The sequence below is a fragment of the Manacus candei genome, unplaced genomic scaffold (genome assembly GCF_025592945.1).
Source record: "Manacus candei isolate 608988 ecotype Guabito, Panama unplaced genomic scaffold, ASM2559294v1 h1tg000062l, whole genome shotgun sequence".
Taxonomy (NCBI): domain Eukaryota; kingdom Metazoa; phylum Chordata; class Aves; order Passeriformes; family Pipridae; genus Manacus; species Manacus candei.
In genome coordinates, this window is record NW_026138110.1 from 2,288,790 (window position 1) to 2,305,047 (window position 16,258).

General features: G+C 39.7%; 1 protein-coding gene across 2 annotated transcripts in view; it reads right to left on the reverse strand.

Moving 5' to 3' along the window:
- Positions 1 to 775: 775 nt before the first annotated feature.
- The window catches only part of PRDM5 (PR/SET domain 5), a 57,712-nt gene continuing 42,229 nt past the window's right edge, over positions 776 to 16,258 (reverse strand). Inside the window, exons 14-16 of one of the 2 annotated variants that reach the window (XM_051805013.1) lie at positions 15,433 to 15,518; positions 6,806 to 6,910; positions 776 to 2,273 (exon numbers count right to left, since the gene is read on the reverse strand). In XM_051805013.1, coding sequence (XP_051660973.1) covers positions 2,235 to 2,273; positions 6,806 to 6,910; positions 15,433 to 15,518 — 230 coding nt within the window. In that variant the 3' untranslated portion in view covers positions 776 to 2,234. Of the gene's footprint in view, positions 2,274 to 2,384; positions 2,996 to 6,805; positions 6,911 to 15,432; positions 15,519 to 16,258 lie in introns of those variants that run through there. The other variant, XM_051805012.1, reaches the window with a different exon arrangement.

A 16,258-nucleotide genomic window follows, 5' to 3' on the forward strand; every position in this document is an offset into this window, starting at 1 on the left:
TTTCTTTGGTTTGTGCCTTTTTTTTTTTCTTAAAGAAGGCTATGATCAAATAGAAATATATTGCCTAATGGGAAGTCTGCATTGCATGTAAAATCAATTACACAGCCCATGAATTCAGTAATCTGAAACATATTACCTCTGACTGCAAGAAACTCCAGGCCCTCGTGGAAAGAACAGGGTAGTTCTTGCCATGGCAACACCTGCAGGTGCTGAGCCAGGGGCTGGCTCTGCAGGAGCTGCTTTAGCCCAAAGGGAAAGTTCCTGGAGGACACGATGGAAGAGACACTCACCTGGAGCGGGGCTGCAGCCTCCTGCACCTCCTCCTGGTGTCCCACGGAGCTCTGGCACTCCCACACGGATCCTGTCTGTCCTGTCTTCCACTGAAGCCATTAACAAGATCAAAGCTTCAATTATTTCACTGCTGCTGTTGATTACACACAGCATGATTAATCTTAATATATATATACAGTCACTTATCCAGAAATAATTAAAACAAAGGTACATTCTCCTCTTTAGTTGTTGACTTTCAGCAATTAGTTATTTTTCTCAAAAGCAGTTATTAACCCTAAACATGTAATAACTTTGAAGCAAAAATCTCTGGCAAAACCCCCACACAAAATATTTAAATATATTACATGATCCTTTTTCTTTCCAGAAAAAAAAAAGTCTTCTTTGTTTTTTAACAGCATTGTCCTTCAAAAACTGCTTAGGAAACCTTCCCTTATGAATTCTTTTCTTTTTTTAGTGGTTTTTTCCCTTCTGCTGTCCTCCATGCCTTAGTTTGTATCAATCAAATGGAAGAAGTAAAAATACACAGACAGAAAAATATAAAGAACTGTAATCTTGGTTTTTCCAGGACTGAAATCTTGATTTCATTGATGTCAAAAAGACAAACAACAAAAAAAAAAAAAAGTCACCCGGATGTGTCAAAAAAGTCACCAACCTAATTCTCCTGACAGATAATTACAAAAATAAAGCTAAAACACCACCTCACATCTCAATATCTGGTACTGGTTGCTTTTGCTACCTCAACACTTAAATTAACTTTTATAATAACTGTAGCAATAAATTAAAGTCTTCTGGACTTAGAATTTATCAGAACAGTGTATTTCTAACAAAATCTCCACAAACAAGGAGAGGAAGTATTCTCTACTCCACTTCATAATGCTTATATTTGTCTTTCACACATACAATACACTGGATTTATAGGAACAAATTATTTGTATGGAACTGGCAAAGTCTCCAGGTTTCATGTACCTCTCAGGAAGCAAAAAGTCCCATGAAGACTTAGCATGCTTCTACACATAGGTGGCTCTCAAACAAGAGAATTACTTACAATCCCACTTTCCTCCCAAAATCTGCAGTAATCCTATACAATTTTAAAGCAATTAAGCATGTGCATTTCAACAGGCAAATTAAATGCAATAAAATATTCAACTGTTACTGTATAACACTTTTTTTGCTCTTCTGAGTAGCAAATGTCCCATGTGATAAAAAGATTTGAGTAGAATCTACCCTGAGATAAAGAACTGTGCTGTTCATTTCACATAAACGCCCCTGCTGCAGTTCAGAAAGAAGCTGAATTCTTTTCCCACGAAATCTAGAAGCAAAATGTCCCACTGCAAGTACATTTTACAAAACACTGACAGGTCCAAAATGAGCACAAACAGTTTGCTAATGCCAGAGCCTTAATATTAACTGCTGATAACTCAGGAATTTCACTGGAACCCTCTGAAGTTACAGTTTTACTGTCCTTGTAGATAAAGATTTCTTGGTTATCAGGCTGGTATGAGAAGGCCTGTGGGAACTCTTCTGAAGAGTTTTCTGCAGTAAACAACTCACTGATAACAAGAATTTGATTTTTACTTAGTAGTAAAGCAGTATTTTTCCCAGCGCTCATGAAGATAAATAAGGGGGCAAGAAAAAGGTGGCTATGTGGGATGAAGAAATCCAGGGCATCTGATTCAGCAGGAAGAACCAGCTGTTCACCAGGAAATCAAGCACATGTTAACTCAGCAACTGTAGCAGCTCAAGCCACTCTGGTAAGATGTCTTTCCACTTGCCTTGCCAGCCACAATGAGGAGTATGAATACAGCACTCAAACTGAATTGCTCAAAGCTTTCACTTTAGTTCCTGTTTCATGTAACCAGAAGAAACAAATCCTCCTCTATCTCACACTTTATGTTGACAGAATTCCACAGCTTCTGTACTCATACATTTTGGCACCTTGAGAGTCAATTCAAGTTAATGACTTTCATATAGCAATGAGAAAGCTGTAAATAAAATGAGACAAAATCACGTTACAACAAAGTGCAGAATTATGACATGGATAAAACGAGTCTGGATGTAATCAGCAATCAATTGGAATGACACATTCTGTGTGGTTTCACATTAAATAATTTTAATGGAGCCTTGTAGCTTAGATACAGAAATACAATTGCAGACAGCCAAGGGTTCAGTTGCAAGTGTCCAGGATTTCCAGGTAATGCTATTAATATCTACATTTCTAGGGATGTAATTAACAAAGACAAGTTTGCTTAAAGCTTTTTTTTTGCCTTTTTTCTTTTTTCAAATGAAGATAAAAAATTTTCCCCGAGTTCTTTTATCTTCAACTTTTTCTTTTCAAGTTATGTTATAAATCAGGTGAACGCCTTTCTTTGGTTTTTTTTTTTTTCTACTAGCATATTTTTTAAAAAATAGGGAGGGGGGGAGGGAAATCACATTCCAGTTGTTTCTCCTGACTGTTCCTCCAAGCCAGGTGAAAAGCCTGGAGTCTGCACACGTCCAAATGCAGCGCTCTGGATCCATTCCTCTCCCCGAGGCCGGTCAATCAGCTGTCGGTCTCCCCATGGACGTTTTCCATGTGCACTTTGAGGTAGTCGTTCCTTGTGAACTTCTTGTGGCACAGCTGGCACTCTGCCATGGGCCGGTTGGGGTTGTGGGTCAGCTTGTGGCGGATCAGCATCTTCTTCAGGCTGAAGGACAGGTCACAGACCTGGGGCAGGGAAGGCAAGGCAAAGCCAAACGAAGCGTTACAACTTGGAGCACAGAAAATGCACCTCACGTGACATCACTGAAGGCACAGCCACACATACCTGCAGTGCTTAGTAAATGAGCTGGTCTTTGGAAGGACAACTCCTTCAGAGAGCACCTTAAAGATCATTATTCTTGTTTGCTGGGTTGTTTTTTTTTTTAAACCTATTTTTCTATCTGGGATGGAGAAAAATTATGACAAAACATCACAGGCCTCTGCTAGTTGGACTTAAATGAAATATTTCCTTCCTGACCTCCAGAAGGACTTTTGAGCTCGCTCAGTTACAAGGAGTGAGGAGTGAGAATAAAGAGGCTCTGAAGACTGCAAAAAAGGTTAATAATTATTATGAAGGAAACATCACTGTTCCAGTGTCTCTCTGCCTGGCCAAGAAAATGGAAGACATCTAGCAAATGAAGGTGAATCTCTTTTGTTTGTTGTCTGGTGTGCTGCTTCCCTTCCTCCACTGTACTCCAAGCTGTCCAGTTCATTCTCCATTTGAATAAATGGATAGAGGGAAGAAGGACTCTGCCATGCTAAAGCCATCACTTCTTATAAAAATCCCAGTGCTGAAGTTAAAATAAAAAACATGAAAGGTTAAGAAGAAGCTCAGCCAAGAAAAGTTAGCATTAAAAGTTAAGGCATCAATTCAACTAAAACCATGCTGTTATTGTCATATTCACCTTTCATGCAAGGATATATTTGCATGCATGAATTTCTGAGGAAAAGGAAAAAAAACCAAGGAAGTATGCTGCTGATTTGACAAATGGAACAGGCAAGACTCATATAATTAAACAAGAATGAACACTCATAGGCTTGCAAACTTAAAACTCCAGGTTAATTCCAGACAGAAATCTCTTTCATGCAGAAAAAAAAAAAAACAACCTCTCAGGGAACCCAGGACAATCCCTCTTCAGAAAAACAAAGTTTTAAATTCATATTGGTGTCAAATTAATGAAAATGCTGAGTGATTCCTGATTCCTTCGGAAACCGAGACAGACCACTAGAGCCGAGTGGATAATTTTGACCTCCAGTACATGTATTTTATGCCAATTAAGGCAAAATCATACAATGACCATAAAAAGGGCAATTGCCAGAGGCAAGTTTTTGTCCCCAAAATGTTTCCCCAGACAAGGGCACTGTATGTGCTGTTGCAATGGAACATTTTTGGCTTTATGACATGACATAATAACGAGGACTTTTACACAGCAACTTTAACTGTCCAACTTTTTCCCCGCACTGTATAATCACCTCTTTCAGACCCAAGCAACAGCCACCCTTTTGTTATGTGTCCTTCTGTCCCTTCAAGGCTCTGGCATGTTGTGCTACCTTCCTTCTTCGAAGAGAGCATGGAATGCACAGGATTATTAAAGACATGGCACATCCTGTGCTGTGCTTATGCATAAAAGTTTTGGGGATTTTTTTTAGAGCTTGCTCCATATATCAATTTTTTAAGCAAGACTGGTATTTTGTAGATTTACAACCACTCTTGCTAATGTGCACTCGAACTCCAATCAGTCTCTTCAAAACGATCAAAGTTTTGGTCCAGTAGGGAGGATGGAAAAGACTGACATTTGAAAGTAAGTGCAGGGTCAGCTGGAGGCAGAGTGCAGGGAAATACTGTACTGGACAGAAACCAGGACAGGCAGCACTTGACCTTGCTGCCCCCAGAAAATCATCTGTTGTCTCTGAGGCAACTGAAGCTCAATTGGCCTTCCAGTAAAAAAACCAGACTGGTCTTGAGAGGACAGAAATGTAATACATCAGGAAAAACTGCATTTTGTACCTTCATATTTCAGTTATTCTCACTTTCCTACGTGACATGTATCAGAACTTTCATTTTAAAATGAGAATATTCAATTCCCACTGTTATCTGTGGGGTGCAAGAGCTCTGACACACCGAATTCTCTTGACTGGTAGGACACAGCAATAGGCACATAAATACACTGTAGCACCTTCATCAAACAGGGTACAAGGATTAGTCTCACATGTAACTCAGTCCTGAATGGTAATACTTGTTCCATGTGCCTGAGAGAGTGAGACAGGAAAACACTGGTTTTATTTCTGATTCTAGAAACAAATTTTTTAAAGCAAAAACACAGCCTAAAAAAAATTGGGATGTGGTATTCCACAGTCAAGAGTCTGGGGAGGCTGTTGCCATAAATTACCACTCAAGTCATTATAAGAAAAATAACATCTACAGCTTTCTTGAGCAGGATAAAAAAATTGTAGGTGAGAATAGCTGAGTGTAAAAAGAAAATTCAGTATCAGGTAGCCCACAATAAATGTCTCCCATAGGTACATTTTTCTGTAATTGTCCACTACTGGTTTTCCTGTAACTTCTACTGAAACATCTGGTAACATGCACTGTGTAAGAGAAGGACTAGGACTAGACACAGATTCCAGCTGTTTCTAGAAATACTGTGATCTGAGAAGTTAAATTCTATTTGATTAACGAGGAAAACGGAAGGAAAAGTTGAAGCAGGAAAGTATGTTTTCATGCAACTCCTACTTTAAATTAAAGAAAGGAAAAAGGAATAATATAGAACCACCGTATCAAGTCAGTCTGAAAAAACCACACTGAATCCAAGATCAGTGAATCTTGGATCCACAGTGTGGGAAAAACTGCATTTACACTGCAAGCTGGCCAGCAGCTGATAAACAGTACAGCAATCTGAAGAAGTTATTGACAATGATGTGGAGTTAGAGAAATCCTCCAGGTACTATCTAGAGCCAGACTGAGATTATCCCAAAAGAATACAGCAAATCTCCTCACTTGTAGACATCAGCAAAATATTTTAGCTGAACTTTTCCATGAAATTAATATATTTTATTCTCAACGAAATGACATCAGATTATTCACTAAAAACCAGAACAGTTAACAGACCCTTGCAACTCTTCCTGCCAAGCTGTTATTCTAATTTTGCATCTAATTTCAGAAGTTTCTGAGCAAATTTACAGCTGCTCAGGCTGAGCCATCTAGGACATAACTGAAACCTGGCAGCCCTGTGACAGATTCATTAAGAGCCAGTATCACAACACAAAGTTCCTATACTAATTCTATACCCTGTTCTGATGCCTTCCCCTAAATCCTTGAGCAACAGCTTACATTTTGGCATTTAATAGTTCTGCAAGACATAATTTCCCACCATTTTCTGCACATTCAGCCTCCCCACTACCTCCCAAAAGCTGAGATGTCGTGTACAAATGGGGTGTGTGAAGGAAAGGTACCTGACAGTGATCTATGGACTGTAACATGATAGGCTCCATTTCAGCACTGCAAGTGTGCACAGCACCCCAGATTGCTCCACTGAATGACAGAAAAATGAGCAGATGTTGAAAATATCAGACCAGGTTTCAGTAGAAACTGGAAATATTTGTGTCATTCACCATCAGAATCATTCAGACTCCATGTAATAAATTAGATCCCTTTTCCTACATAAGCTAATCTCCAACTATTAACCTGTTGTACAAATTTATATGGGAACCCAACCAGTGTGAATTTGTAACTTGTAACATCCAAATTGCATTAATAATGGTGAAAATAACTCTTGTGGGATCCAAACCCATAAAATAAGAGGGTGTGCAATGCTCTTGGCAACCGGAGAGGGTACATAAAATTCCCTGAATGGCCTTTCAATGTCTGGCTAAACAAAGGCCAGATGAAGTGTAACTTTATGCCACAGCCAAGAGGTGCAAGGCCGTGGTCTCCCTGGAATTAGGTCCCTCTGCTGCACTGGAGCCAGGCAGACACAAAGGGACAGCTGGACTCACATCACACTGGAACGGCTTCTCCCCGGTGTGGGTCCTCATGTGCTCGTCCAGGCCCCGCTTCTGACTGAAAGCCTTGTTACACTCCGAGCACTGGTACGGCTTTTCCTGCATGGAATGACAACAGGGAGTGAAAGTGAGTCAACACAGAGCCCGAGTCATTAAAGGGGTGGAATTCCATGCTGGATGGTGCAAGTTTTATATTCTCTCTAAGGGATTACAGTCAGTGAAAACAACAGAAAACGACTTTCAAATGATGAAGTGAAAGCTGGGAAAGCTGGGGCCTGACAGTTTCCACTTCAACACCCACTTAGGAATTAATTATCTGTTCCAGTCCTTCAAACGCAGCCATTTTGGGAGTCTGCTTTTTGTCACCTGAAAGGTACAGAAACGTAAAATTCCAGTCTCCTTTCCTTTATCCTCCACAAATGCTTAAAATTATCCATGAAACTTCAGGTTTGTTAGCAGGTTTCCAAGCAGAGAAAGAGGTGAAGAGAGGAAGAGAAGGTACAAGGAAAGCTTGTGGCAGAGTAAAAACTTCTTTTGAGAAGTGGTGACAGAAGGTTAATCACATATTCATTGCAGAATCTCAAAAGAAGTGCAGATAGCAACCAAGCCATCTGTATTTTTATTAGAACTATTGGTTAGCAGCTACTGTAGCACATGATGTTATAAAAGTTGCAGTCTCACTGACCTCAAAGAATCAGAAATATGTAAGGAAAACCACTTAGGTAAAGATTTTTTTCTTTAAAGTTCTTCCTGAATATAGAAATTTACATAAGGTGTAATTCCACCTTGATTCCACAAAAGTTACCAAAGAACCGTATGGAAACCAACACCAAAATAAATCAAACATAAAAGTTATCATTATGGCACTGCACATGGTCTCATTACAATTTTAATGCTCTAGAGGCACCTTTAGTTTTAAATCAACTATACTTCTTTCATCCTACTTTTTCCTGTGGACTCTAATTCTGTATTGCTGAAGTTCTGAAGAAGGGTATTTTAGGCAAAGTAAACAGTTTTTACTGCATTAAATTGAAAGCAATGACTGAAAAAATCAGTAGGCAATGAAAATGTTAAATCTATGAATTAAGAAATAACAGGTGGTGAAGTCAAAGTCCTTTCGGGAGATAATGTGGGACTCAAGGATTAAGTGAGACAGAACAACTCAGCCCAGGTGTTAAAGCAACAAAGAGAAAAAGTTCTCTGGTTATTGAATCCCTATTCTCAGAATGTTGGGAACAACCAGGTCTCGGTATATTGCTGAATCCTGCCAGGATTCACCAGCACGAGCCACACACCCAACACAGTGGACTGTAAATTAGGGCTGTTCTGGGGATATCCCAGTCTCTCTTTAGGGCCACTCTTTGCAGGTTCAGAGACCCCAGCAGGGGTGAACACGGGGTTCTTCATTTTGGAGTCCCCTCCCATGAGCTCTCCTAGAAGAGGCAGCGTCATTTCCATGATTCCTCAGTATAAAGGAAAACATAACAAATTCCCTGAAAAAAACCCCATCATCTAGACCGAAAACTTCATGTCACAGGGACCTTTGATAGACTGACTGAAGGTTTCATGGAGCAGGACTGCATTTCCAAAGGAATTGTATGAGTAAGTCATATGAAAAGCAGGTTTGTGCAACAACCCCTTAATTGGTTCTGCATTGTGGTTAACACGAACCACATTTCTGTGAGTTCTCCAAAACCAGCCTTTCTCTGGGTAGGTTGTTGCACAGAAAGTGCAAAGCGGAGTATACAACGTGTACATCTTAAACACCTCTGGAAACACTGACTCCTGCAAGCTGCAGCGGGTGGACTCGCTCCCTTCTATCACCTGCTTCTTCAGGTGCCTCAGGAGTTGACTGGATTAGGAGTGGCTCGTCCATGCCAGAGGGAAAGGGACTGCAGGATTCCATTCTGGAGAAGGAGCCATTACACACTCTGGGGAGCTGAAGCCACAAACCTGGGCTGGCTAAATTCCCCCACGTTTGGGTATTTGTATTATGCTCTGTGGCAAAAAAGGGTGTATCCAACCATCCCCTTGGTATTCGTATTCCAACTCCCATATGTAGTGCACGAAGCACATCCAGAGCTTTGATCTAATTTTAGATCCCTTACATCTGTATATTCCAGTGAGTTCAGCAGACATGACTGCGATTCCCAGCAGCCTCCTCTCCCCAAAGCAAAGCTGCCCTCCACTCACATCTGTGCCTGTCTCAGTAATATCAGCAGTGCTGCCCAGAGCAAAACTTGGCCCTGTGTGTATCTCCAGAGAAAAAGTCTTTTTTTGTTATTGGTTTCAAAGAAGACATCACTGTCACAGACTAAAACCAAAACATTCTGTGCCTTTTCCTTTTCTCTCTCCTCCTTCTCCCCCCTTGGTATCAAATTCCCATTGCACAATACTTGGAGAAAGCAACATGTGTAACATGGAAAAGATGATGTTTGCTTGGCATAACCACCACTGCTCTAAACGTGAACAGAAAACACAAAAGAGATAAAAACCACACCAACAGGTCTGAAAAAGTTAATGCCACCTCAGAAGGACAGCAGGGACCAGAGATGAGATTAGAAGGAAGCTGGACACATTTAAAACACGAAGCAAAGGGAAAAACCTGCTAACTGTCAACAAAACAGGAGCTCATTGCAAAGATCATCCAAGTCTGACTTTAGAGGAGTCAGCAACTGCTAGAACTATAAATCTGCCCTCTGCTGAAAAAGCATCTGCCAGGCCATGACTGTGGTGGCAGCAAAGCCAAAGGATTACATGTGTTTTCTTTTATTGATGATACAAACGAGGAAGGGAGCGGGGAGAGCGAGAGGCAGGATGGAGCTGATACTGTAGTGATTTAATATCACAGTTTTAAGCATGTCAGGTATAAATAGAAGTAGGTAAGTCAGGATTTACAACCTTCCTGCCTCTAAACGAGGAAAGGCCAAGCAGAGCCCAAATGGCATTCTGGAAGGTGCTTTGCAGTAATACTGGTATGTACCTTAAAAGCTCCCATCTCTGATGATTTTCACTTCACTATGTTAAAACGGAGAGGAAACCAACATTTTAACAGCTCTGACAAATCAAACAGTGCCTGCAATACAAACTCATCTGTCTGTGTGTGGCTGCATCACAAACCACACCTTGATTTGCCACTTGCACCACCCTCAATGGCTCCACAAAGCACGTGTCCAGAGCATCCTGCAACCACAGCACACGGAAACATTTAAATGCAGAATATCTGAACTGCTCTGTAGTTGACTGTATCTCCCTTAAGAAATGTAAGTACATTATGTGTATCAGCCTAGCACTGGTGCATGTGGTTGTTCCTGGAAACCTGTTAAAATGCCTCAGGCAGGTAAAACATGAATGACTTTGGGAGGAGTGTCTCCAACTTACTTTTCCAATCTGAATTTAGAACTGTTACATGAGCTCAACAGCAGCGGTGAGACATATATGACCTGAACACTATTATATCCAAATAAATCTTGGCTCAAGTTTCAAATAAATGAGAGTTAAAAACAGTTCTAGCAACTCTTTCAAAGAGCAATTTAAAACCGAGCTGAAGTCACGCTCAAGAAACCTTATTCTTCACTTTTTGGTTAAGCTAATTTATTACAGTGATTTCAGATTTATACCACTCAGAAAGTGAACTTGACTACCAAAATGTTACTCAATAATCCCTTTTAACTGACATGCAAAATACACTGAAAATCCCAGAGTTATCTTGGATCTAATTTCTTTCAAGCTAGTATTTTTATATTCTACTGAATTCAGCAGAAAAAAAGGAAAAGCCTATCAGATCTTATATTATTTGTAAACATTTACAGTTGTGACATGAATGTGAGAACACATTGCCAGACATGAATAATGATGACGTTACAGGACACACACACAAAAAAAAAATTAAAATAATATTTTCTTCTCATTATTCTAAAACAAAGCTTTCCTTTGCTCCCAGAAAGCCTTCTAATGCCTGCTCATGAGATGTAGATACAGTAATACTGTCCTGCTTTCAAACTGCTTTTTATGTGGACTTTGAAAATATCTGTATTACTCTTAATGAACATCATTTGCTGCTACATGTACTTGCATTATGACTTGAACAGAGGGTTAATAAAATTGTTCCAAAAAAAAAAAAAAATCAGCAAAAATGGAAAAATGTGGCCTTGAATGAACAAACATGACCAGACAGATAACAGTAAAATAAACTAGTCATGTCTGCAGCTACTAAAAGCTAATTTCTCTAGTAGAAACCTGGAATTCCTAGAGCTTTGCCAATCTGAAAATGCAGGAAATCTGCTTTACAAATGGGGAGGACAGTGACAAACTCCTTCCAAAAGCGTTCCCTAAAGGGTGCCTCAGGCACTGAGAACACAGGACACTGCCATCAGGGAGCAATGCTAAGTTTAAGTCAGCTGTTTATTTCACATAAACCCTTTGCTTTGTGTGTTTTAAAATTTCTCCTAATCCCAGTAACACTTTGCTTTAATTATTGCTAATTATTAATGTCGATGTGTCCCTCAGGACCCCTTTGGCCACTGGTACACGAAATGTATCAAAAGAGGGTGGCCAGAGCAGGTTCCATCCTGCCAAAAAAACCACCTGAAGGCAAACTGAAGGAACGATTTAAGGGCTACACCAGCCTGAAAAGCAACGTCTAAGGGGTTTGGAAACACAAGGCAGCCTAACATGGGGCTGATGATGCATAAAGTAGCAGCTCCCATCTCAGCTGAAGGGCTGGGAATGGAGGTATAATGCAGCAAGACGGGAAAGTGCCACAGAAACACCGATGGTTTACAGAGCTGATGTTTAGTTACATTTCAGCCCTAAAAAAACCCCAGACCTGAGGTGATTAACATCAGGAAAAAGCCACCACTGGTGCTTTCTGTGAGGTCATCACCACTAGCAACACGTTCCCTGGTGAGACGAGAGGAAAAGTCACTTAAGATCACAGATGGTGCAAGTTAATGGAGGCCAGTTTTGTATCTGGGTGTGAAAAATGTGCAAGAAAGAACAAGAGGCTCTCTCAGTAATTGGAAGGTTTGAGGAGTTACAGCAGAGACAGAGACCTTCTTAAACCATCAGACTTGCACTGAATTCCTAAAGTCACACTAGCACAGGAAGACAAAGGTTGATGAGAATTTACAACTCTACAGAAATGGTAGGGATTTCAATCTTATAATGGTTAGAACTCAATTAAAAAAAACAAATCCCATTACAACTACGCATTTCCTCAGTTGAGAAGTAAAATCCTTTAAAAAAAACATTTCTAATAAATCCAATTCCAATTTCAACTTCCCTGTTGAAACAACTGTGAAAGAATTTTGGCAGATTTAAATAAAAAAGTGACTTTTATTAGAAGCGACTAATGTTTTTGTTAGAACAGGTCTCAATTAATTCAGTATTAGGGTTATTGATAAAAATACCCTTTTTTGCAATAAAATTTATTATGAAAACAAAAACTTGCATCTTCACTGAAATTCCTGACAGAAAAAAAGTATGTTTCTTAAAAAGTTCCAGTATATGCAATTAGTTGGACTTTACCAAATCCTTAACTTCCCATTTTCCATAGTAGTTCTGCCTACTTGCTACCTATAAGCTGAAAAGTTTTTGTTTCTTTGGGTTTTTTTAAACTTCCAAGGTCATTTCTGCTTCTAAAGATGTAGTGAAGGAGGGTTTATTAATCAGCCCCGATGAAAATTCAATACATGTTCGTTTGCTCCTGGAAAAAGAACAGTATCAATATAGAAAAAGTACATTTTCACTCTACGAGGAAGGGATGATCATCAGTCACCATTCCATAAGAAAGTGTGAAAATATAGGTGCAGTGGGATTCGAACCTTCTACACTATGTGTACAGACACAGATTCCACAGGCAAGGAAACCACAGCCCTGGCAAAGTCATCATCCTCAGACAGATGTTTGGGAACTCGCTCATATCTCACCAATGGGGAAATACAGATAAAATCCAATATGGAAAAAAAAATTCAAAATTCAATCAACGCTTCATATTATTTCATTACACACTGTCATGTGCACAGAAGACTGTATTTAGTACCCAAAGGCTTTTTTTTTTTTTTTTTTTGACAATAGCATTGTATGCTGCTTCTAGAACACATGACCCTTTTGCAAACTTTAAGCCCAAATATTTCCTGGGAAACACAGAACAAGTGAAATTATGTCACGATTGTCAATATTGTTCTGGTATTATTTTGTATTTAGTATTATTTTAATGTTCTTCTGGGTTAAAGAAGAAAAGAGGGAGCACTGTTAAGTTCCCTATATATGTATGTACACATGTACGTGCATATGTAAATATATACACTGGCCAAGCATCAAGTAAAGTTAGTTGCAGAGTTACAAAAATATGCTTATCACTTAATTTTTGATGCCTTGCAGTATAATCTCTGAACATTAGGTGCTTTTTAAAAACTTAATTATGTGTTTTAAAATAGACACTTATGCATGAAAAAAAAGAAAGTCACCTACAAATATACTGAAATGTCTGTAGTTTTCAAATTACCTCAAAAATGTGCAATTTGAGCATTACAGGCAGCCTTCCACCCACCAAAGTCAGATTTTTAAACAAGCCATAAAAGTTACATATATCTGTTAGGTGGAAATATGGAATATGCAAATCAAGTGATGAAAAGCCATTTGCAGGTTGCTTCCACTCTTGCTGTTTTCCATCACTGAAACCAACTGTAACGAACCCACCACTTCCAGAAGTAACTAAAACACCAACCTGACGTGACAATAACCCTGGGCACTTATCAATGACCACATTTCCAGACATCAGCAATTCTACTGCAGCCACATTCGGTAATTTCTGCACATGTTTAAGCTCAAGCTCTGTAATGTGATGTCAGGCACTGACTAAAGCCTTTGGAAGGAGCTGGACTGCACTGCCCTGGGAAGGCTGGAGTCTGCATGTGCTTCCTCCAAGCTGCTATGGTCTGTAAATTCATTTCACCAACAACTTCAATGAGTTCCTCATTTACCTTTTCCTAGGCTGTTATATTTCTCCTTAAGGAAAAAAAAAACCAAACCCAACCATCAAACCATAAACCAAACACATCTACTTTCATAGAAACAAATCAGCACTCAGGTGACATTTTAATATTAGGGGTTGGTGTTTCCTCCCCTTCCATGCTCAGTGGGGTTTTGGCTTTCCTTCTCTGTTGACTCCGGAGTTGGAGCTGACACCTGTGGCCACCCAGGTTGTGCTCAGTTTAGCAGCTGCCAGACCTTAATCAACTTTCTACAATGATTTTTCCAGCAGCCTTCCCTGATCCACACCATCAGGTTTGGCATTTAATCCCACTGGTAAAACACATCTAGATTTAATCTCTACAACGACATTTTCCTTGTTCAATGTCACAGTATTACTTTTAAGCTACTTCAGTTTTTCTGGCCAAAAGACCAGACATGCTTTTAAAGATATTTATGAGAAGAGTGCTATGATTGTGTTTATTTCTACATTGTAGGCTCAGCTGATACAAAAATGCCTTCTGGATTTATCTGTCCAGCTCTACCTAAATATTAAATAAGGTGTTGTAGTGTGAAGAAGAGGGAAAGTTGGAACATGCAGGATTATAGCAACAGGCTTCAATTTTAAAAATTACTAGTAATGTTCATGTTGTTGACATTGATTCTTGTTACCTCAAAGTACAAAAATATTTACATGGGGATAAACGAATGAATGATCCTCACTGTGACGTTTCGGAACAGGAGCAGCATGACCACAAAGAATCCAAACCTCAAACCAAAGCTGTGCCTGCATATTTTAATCCTAGAGCATAAACTGTGAAGATGACCAGGAGTCTGCTCAGCACACACGTACACACACATAGAAAAACTGAAATGTGGCCTTTCAGCTCCAGATGATCGAGACACGGCAAGTATATGGCAACATATCACATTTGGTTTGGGGGATTGTTGTTTTTACTCAAACTGTGTGACAAATCAGGGAAAAATGAAATTTGGCACTGTTTCAGAGCTTGTTTACCACTCCTCCCACACACAGCCATGTAGAACTGAGATGGTCATGAAACTTCTGGTGCAAACACAGTAATAGGGGACAGCAGCAACAGAAAAGAATTTATAGCACTTCTTAAAGTGATTTAACAGCTGGAAAAAAGGAGAAACAACTAACAATGACCCAGCAGGAAGCACTGCACAAACTACTGAATACTTCTATAGGTAGGGGTGAACCAGTTAAAACTGTATCTAGGACCTCTAGTCCTATTTTACAGAGACAGTAAGAATCAAAGCACTGGATGCTGAAGTTTCAATAACAGTGAAGCATTTACAGGACTGTTTACTCAGTCAACAAAATTAATTTATGTCTATAAATAACCACAGCTTAAAGGAAGAGGTTAGTACTGCTATTATTTCACCATGAAAGAAATCAAACACAGAGAAAACCAGAAGGTCAGTAAGGGAGTCATAATTAGAATTTATAAGTTAATGACTTGAGTCTTTGCCTCTTATTTTGATAAGTATAAAATATCTTGGCTGGCATGGGCTAATCCCTACACAAACAGTCATTAATTGCTTTTCACCAGCCATGATTCACAGACAACCCTCCAGGAACCATAAAAAGCAAGCTGCACTTGCCCTCGTGTGGGCCTTACCCTTGTGTGGGTGCGGATGTGCATCTTCAGGCCGTCGTTCTTGCTGAAGGCTTTGTCACAGTAAGGACACTGGTAGGGACGCTCACCTGGGGATGGGAGAAGCAGCAGAGCCCATAAATATGGCCTCAGTACAGGAAGGCCTTGCAGCACAGCTCTTTGTCAAATAAAGTGCTTTTTGCTGGCCTTATCTTCATACTCTGTTCAAACAACTACAGATCTGAGCGTTAGAAAAGTTACAAATAAAGGTCCACCTGAGCAGGACGCAGTGCTGGGTCAAAAATATTCCTCTCTGCTGGTTGATTTTGTACTGGCAAGATATGAATACACACAGCCAGCCTTGGGGAAAAGAAGAAAACAAAAAAGAAAACACCTAATGCCCTTGCTCAAACCACATTCTCCAGTGGTTTACACATGGTCACTTTTATGGTTAGGCATTAACTGCTCCCAAATATTTCTTCTATTTCACATCTGGTCGTTATTAAAGGCCTCTGGTGTCAGAATCCCAATGAAATAGAAAATCTACTCTTTTTAAATGCTGCTTCTGAGCTGTGTTAGAAGCTAGTTAATCAAAAGTTTCTGCAATTTTTGTGTGGCAATTTATGACTGCAATGGAAGCAGAACAATCTCAGCATCTCCCTTGCAGCCTGATGTATCTTAAAGATATCTGTTTAATGCTCCATTAAACTGGTGTCATTTGGCATTGATTATCCCAAACTCACATTAGTGTAATGTGGATACTGAGCTGTTCAGAAACGAACAGTAAAGAGTTTCCGAGCTGCATAATTTGGAAGAAATGCATTTGAACTTTTAACTCTTCAGGCAACAT